The 7120-nt window shown below is 40.9% G+C and overlaps 1 protein-coding gene across 1 annotated transcript; it reads left to right on the forward strand.

Moving 5' to 3' along the window:
• Window positions 102-6307, forward strand: LOC109228839 (60S ribosomal protein L18a-like protein). The gene is made up of 4 exons (XM_019394069.1): window positions 102-572; window positions 1961-2036; window positions 5303-5420; window positions 6009-6307. The coding sequence occupies exons 1-4, from the start codon at window positions 359-361 to the stop codon at window positions 6054-6056; spliced, it is 456 nt and encodes a 151-aa protein (XP_019249614.1). The 5' UTR covers window positions 102-358; the 3' UTR covers window positions 6057-6307.

Genomic DNA, 7120 nt, shown 5'->3' on the forward strand with positions numbered 1-7120 from the left:
CCCCCCCCCCCCCCCGCGGAATGGAGGGGGGAAGCTCGACTATCCCATATCCTACAACCCTAATGCTCGACCTCCAAACCTTCCTATCAAAGGCCATGTCCTCGGAAATCTCCAATCTCGCCAGGTCCTGCCTGATCACCTCTCCCCACACTTCTTAGGCCGTCCTCTACCTCCTCTCGAACCCATTAAAGCCAGCAGCTCACACCTCCTCACCGGAGCATCCAGACTTCTCCCCCGCACGTGCCCGAACCATCTGAGCCGCGCTTCCCGCATCTTGTCATCCACAGAGGCCACACCCACCTTCTCCCGAATATCGTCATTCTTGATCTTATCTAACCTAGTAACTCCAAGATCAATTATGAGTGAAGAAGGCAAGGACAGTCATCATCATCACCATGGCCATTATCACTATCACCATGAGGAAAACCAACCACCTCCACCACCACCAGCAGAATATGGTACTTTTCAACCACCCCCTCAACCGGTAGTCGGTTTCCCTCAACCGGTTCCTCCGCCTGGGGCATTTGAACCTTTCCCTGAATATTATGCTCGTGGCTATCAGGCTGTTCCAGGTAACTCCCTTTACTCCTCATAATTCACCATCAATATCTGCATTGATTAATTTCTTGAAATACCTCATCTTTATTTGAATTTTGGGTGAGAAGTTTGTGTCTTGCAACATTCAGTTGAATTGAGTAAAAGTAAATAAATCCAAAAGAGCTATCTGATTTTAGATATTGAGAAAGGTGGATCGTTGCTTGGTTTATGCCTTCCAAATTTCAGAATTCTAATGGATAAGATAAGTGAAACACGAATTTTGTAGCCTAAAGTTAAACTTTACGAGAGGCCTTAACTTTCTTAAATAAAATTTATTAAACTTTTAATTGAAGTCTGTTTTTATAGCTTCTTTTAGATGCAAAGTTATTAATGATTTTTTTATAATCAATTTCTCCTAATAAGTCTTTCTCAATTGACAATATAGTTAATCCATTTAACGTCTCTCAACACGTTGTTGATCTTAGGTAAGATTTTTATCAATTTTAACTTTGAAAAACTTCTTTCCGTTGAAGCAACTGTAGCATGAGTTATTTAACATTATTCTATAAGCAATATAGGCATTTGAAAAAAGAATCAAATCATTTTATTGAGTATGTCAATTAAACTACTATCTTCTAATTGTACTATTTTCCTTAATATTTTTAATTTAGAAAATAAATCTAAACCATCAATATGAGTTTGATTATTATGCTTTAAGGAACATTCAAGATTAAGGTAATGTTTTTTCAAATTTCCATCATCCAAAAATATTTTCATACGCTTCGAATGGTTCAAATCTATTTTGAAGTGAAAAAATAGCCTTGTCTACTATGTATAAAAAGTAATCAACTCTAAAGGACTCTTCGAGAGATTTTGAGATTTCATTATCAACATTCTCATCAAATTGTTTCTTCCTATACACGATTCTTACGAAATTCGGGTTCTTATTTCAAATGCAATTTCCTTTGCAGAAATCATAGTAGTTGCAAATCCTTCTACTCTATTTTTGTTAAAGAAAGAAATCAAACCTTTTTACTTCATAGATTTTTTTTTTAAAACATATATATTACCTATTAAGTGTAATAAAAATGGCCCCCCACAAGTGTGGAGACCTAAAGCATTTACCTGCTTTAGGGAAGGGCCGCCCCTGAACAGAAACTCTGTGCATACTGCCTCAATTTTTGTGGATTCTTTGCTTTACTTTCTTTTGTCTCTTCCATATTTAGTAAATACAATCTCCTCCCTACTTACAGTTTGTTTTGTGATTAAAATGTTAGTGATGAACTGTGTGTAACATGTAAAGAGGTTGAGTTTTCGGGATTGTGATTTGTCTGTTTGGACGTTTACTGACTTCTGAAATTTGGGTCATATATAAACTGTTATTTGTCTATTAAATTTGTTGGTTCATTTTCTTGTATTTTAGGTTATGTGGTTGATGAGCAGAGACCTGTGAGAGAGCCTCGCCTGCCTTGCTGTGGTATTGGTCTTGGCTGGTTCTTGTAAGTTCCCTACTTTCTTTCTTTATCCTCAAAGACATAATAACATCGCGTTCCAAGTCCAAGGTTCACATTAAGGTTTAAATTCAACAAGGTTTCATTTTTGCTAAGACTAGTTGTTAGTCTTGTTCAAATGGGAGGTTGAGGCTATTGCATCGTTTCTCTTCCCTATTTCTCNCTTAACATCAAGGACCTCTCATTCAGTGATCTTCTTTTGGCACAAGACATATGTATTATGTTGTGCTTCTTATCTGGTTTATTGCAGGTAGATATGTATTGCCACTTTCAAGTAGTAACGCCTCAAAAGTCAAAGAAAAATAGAAGCAAAGGAAAGAAACATTCTGTTTGTCATTCTCAAAAAAAGGAACATTCTGTTTGTTCTTTGAAAGATGTAATGCTAGAAAAAATTTCTTCTTGACCATTCATATTCCCGTCCTGAATAGTAACATGATTTAGGGGAGCATTAGGTCCAGTTTGAATTTCATCACAAACTGTATAAACAACAACAACAACTACCCAGTATAGTCCCACAAGGTGGGGTCTGGGGAGGGTAATACGTACACAGGCCTTACCCCTACCCGAAAGGGCAGAGAGGCTGTTTCCAATCGACCTCGGCTCAGGAAAAGGAAAAGGAAAACAAAAACAAAAAACAAAAAGCAAAAGAGCATTAGTAACTCCAGCAGAAATCACATAAATAATTATCTAAACATAAACCATAAATAAAATGGCATGCAAATATATCGACCAGTAACTACCATAAGGGGGCACAATACAATACACAAATCATCTATGGAGAGCCCTACAAACCCCCCCCCCCCTCCCAGCCCCGAGACAGAAGTACGAAAAATTCTAGACGCCCCTATCCTACAATCCTGATACTAGACCTCCAGACTTTCCTATCCAGGGCCATGTCCTCGGAAATCCGCATTCTAGCCATGTCCTGCCTAATCACCTCTCCCCAATACCTCTTGGGCCTCCCTCTGCCTCGACTCGCGCCAACCACCGCCAGCCGCTCACAACTCCTCACCGTGGCATCGGGGCTTCTCCTCCGCACATGCCCGTACCACCTGAGCCTCGCTTCCCGCATCTTCTCATCTACTGGGGCGACCCCCACCTTCTCCCGAATAACTTCATTCCTAATCCTATCTAACCTGGTGAGCCCGCACATCCACCTGAGCATCCTCATCTCCGCAACCTTCATTCTCTGGACATGGGAGTTCTTCACCGGCCAGCACTCAGCCCCATACAACATGGCAGGTCTAACCACAGCTCTATGAAACTTCCCCTTGAGTTTCTGTGGCACTTTCTTGTCACACAAGACTCCTGATGCAAGCCTCCATTTCGACCACCCCGCCCCTATGCGGTGAGTGACATCCCCGTCGATCTCTCCGTCCCCCTGAATCACCGACCCAAGATATCTGAAACTGTCCCTCTTGGCTCTGACCTGAGATCCAAGCTTGACGTCCCTGCCTACTTCGCTCGGCTCGGCGCTAAACTTGCACTCCAGGTACTCTGTCTTAGCCCTGCTTAGTTTGAAACCATTGGACTCGAGAGTCTGCCTCCAGACCTCCAACCTCTCGTTAACACCGACCCTCGTCCCGTCTATCACGACTATGACGTCAGCAAATAGCATACACTATGGTACACTCCCTTGAATATGGCGTGTTATAGCATCCATCACCAAAGCAAATAAGAGAGGGCTAAGTGCAGATCCTTGATGAAGCCCCATTACCACCGGGAAATGGTCTGAGTCGCCACCCACCGTCCTAACCCTAGTCTTAGCTCCATCGTACATGTCCTTGATCACTCTGATGTAGGCTTCCGGCACGCTCTTCGCCTCCAGACACCCCCATAGCACCTCCCTTGGGACCTTGTCGTACGCCTTCTCCAAGTCGATAAACACCATGTGCAGGTCCTTCTTCTTATCCCTGAAGTGTTCCACCAATCTCCTGACAAGGTGGATAGCTTCTGTAGTGGAGCGGCCCGGCATGAAACCGAACTGGTTCACGGATATAGACGTCATCTCCCTCACCCTCGCCTTAACCACCCGCTCCCAGACTTTCATGGTGTGGCTTAGTAATTTGATACCCCTATAGTTGTTACAACACTGGATATCCCCTTTGTTCTTATACACGGGCACCACTGTACTCTACCTCCACTCCTCCGGCATCCTCTTAGTCCTGAAGATCACATTGAACAACCTGGACAGCCACTCTACTCCTGGCCTACCTATGCATTTCCAGAACTCCACCGGGATTTCGTCTGGCCCGGTCGCTCGACCCCTACTCATCCTACGCAAAGCCCCCATGACCTCCTCCACCCTAATGCGCCTGCAGCACCCAAGGTCCCTATGACACTCTGAATTCCCCAACTCCCCTAGCTCTACGTCTCGATCCCCCTCCTCGTTAAGCAGGTCTCGAAAGTACGCCTGTCACCTCTGCTTGACTTGAGACTCCCCCATCAGAACTCTACCATCCTCGTCCTTGATGCACCTAACTTGGTCTAGATCCCGCGCCTTCCTCTCCCTCACTTTAGCCAACCTGAATAACTTCCTGTCCCCGCCTTTCTCCCCCAATTCCTCGTACATGCGACCAAACGCCTCATTTTTTGCTTCCGTGACCGCCAGCCTCGCTTCCTTCCTCGCCACCTTGTAGTTCTCCCTGTTGACTCTCCTTTCTTCCTCGCTTGAGCTCCCTGCCAACTTAGCAAACGCCGCCTTCTTCGCCTCCACTTTTCCTTGAAATTATCTTAGTGGTAAAGGGCTCCTTATGGGGGCTTGACATGCTCCTTTGCATATGAGTTTCTTCTTTCTTCTATTTTCTCTAATGCCTCACTAATCAGTAATCACCAGTAAACTTGGAGTTATTTGAATTAAGCCACCTCTGCACCCCCACCAGCCCAAAAAAAAAGAACCTTGAACTAAGATTGTGTTGGAAGCTGCTTATTCTCTGGGAAGGACAAAAAGAGATATTTTCTCAAGTATATAATATTGCTGACACTGTTCATCTTAGAGATAAATGTAGTGGGATCTGTGATCATAGAATGAATGACTGAAAGGCTTCTATTGAACTTCTTAGTCAACACTGTAGTTTAGCAAAAAATATCTGATATGGAGGTTAAGGCAAAGGTTTGTCTTTAAGGTGTTACTTTTAGGAGTATTATTATTTTATGGTACCTGTAATGCTGCAGTTTGACCTTATACATTTAAAGGATGTCTGGAATACAATGAAGTGAGATTTCTATTTTTGTTTGGTGTTTTATTTTTGAAGGTTCATTACTGGTTTCTTTCTGGCTGCCATCCCTTGGTATGTTGCTGCATTTATCCTGCTCTGCACCAGATCAGTTAATCATCGAGAGAAACCAGGATATGTTACATGCACAATTGCTGTAAGCGATCTGTTTCTTTTATTGTTTTCTTTTTTGGTGATACCTTCAACTTGTCTTTCATTTCTAACGAGTTTTCCTTCATGGTATCAGCAGGCCTTATAAGGTCATGGTTAATAACATAACTTTGGAAGTTATTATAGAAACGGTCTGTGCACTAATTTTTCACTGTTATGGTTATCCTGATTAACTAACATTAGATTATGAAGGGAAAAACTATGGTTCAAAGATTAGTAAATGCGGAGATATTATTTGAAAAGAATCTTCATTTTCTTCTAGAGTTCCATAGCAGGATGTAGACATGATGTAGGTGCAGATTTTCAAGAATACTTTCAAAAGAAAGACCATTACACTCTTAGCAAGTCCAAGCTTAATGAATTATGATCACTGCATGAGAGTGAAAATAAGTGCGCATTAATTCAAGATTCATTTAAGAATTTTGTCAATGAAATGGCACACAACTGGTATAAGCTGGTTAATCAGAAGTTCGTCTATTATGCTAAACTAGCTATTTGAGATGTAGAGTGATAGTAGTTGACAATATGTTCTTCCTAGCTTAATATCTCCATCTCATACTGTTGTGTGTTGCAGGCTGTTCTTGCTACTATTGCCATTGTATTTGGTTTAACAAGGATATAATCGAAAACTGGTGATCAACTTGTGTGGAGTCATATGTGTACTAGGTAGTTTGATTAATGTGCGTGTAATCAGAAGATGTCTGTAAAGAATTGCTTGTTTTAGATATATGCTTCCTGTCCAAAACTGCCATGTTTGTGTAAGATGTTCTAATTATGAGACTGAATGCTTTAAACATGGCGCAAGAGTTTGCATTTGTGCTCGGGGAAATCAAGTAAAAGTTGTTGTATGTTGACCAAAGACACAAAAGTCTCTCTTGGCTGCAACTCTAGGAATGAAAACAACTAGTAGAAGTCGTACCAATTGTTAGATTCTAAATTAAATTCTACTCTAGAATGAAGGATAAGATAAAAGATATATATGGTTTGTTTTGATATCGTGTCAATGAAGCACATGCAGTTGAATGTATATATCATGAACGTGACGTGCCCTTAGGCTAAAACAAGGGATTCTTGAGACTAACAGAAGCAGTGGCAGCAGGCAAATATGCTAATAAAAAAATACAACAACAATAGCAAGGCAAGGCAAGTAAGAATAAGAGAGACTAGGTTATAGCAAGTAGCAACAATGGGGTGATGATCATAATGAAAACATTGAGAAAATGTGTTATCATCTATTTCGACCAGTTTCATTTACTACTTGAAATCCAGATCGGCTCAAAGAATCAAATCACCACATAGCTAGTTATCTAATTACTCATCAACAAACAAGTTATCCTTGATAAGTTTCATTTCTTTCGTGTTGAGCGCCTGCATATAGCCAATAAAATTACAAAGGTGGTCAAAGAATATTTAAAGGAAAAAATGAAAGGAACCTTTCGAACGCATAACAGGCTTTTAGACAACAGTGATAGACTCTCATGTAGAATCTTGATTGAGATGATATACTTTATTTGTGTTTTCTTTTCATTTCCGTTGTCTGTATAATTATTTCTTAAAGTTGGCGTTTGTGTACAAATACTTTTCAATCTATGTATTTTATTTTTCCTTCATATATACATGTATTGTCTTCTTTAACTAATTAACATGCGCATTTTAAACTCTTTTCACATTTGAAAACAATGAATT

This window comes from Nicotiana attenuata, chromosome 7, assembly GCF_001879085.1.
Source record: "Nicotiana attenuata strain UT chromosome 7, NIATTr2, whole genome shotgun sequence".
Taxonomy (NCBI): Eukaryota; Viridiplantae; Streptophyta; class Magnoliopsida; order Solanales; family Solanaceae; genus Nicotiana; species Nicotiana attenuata.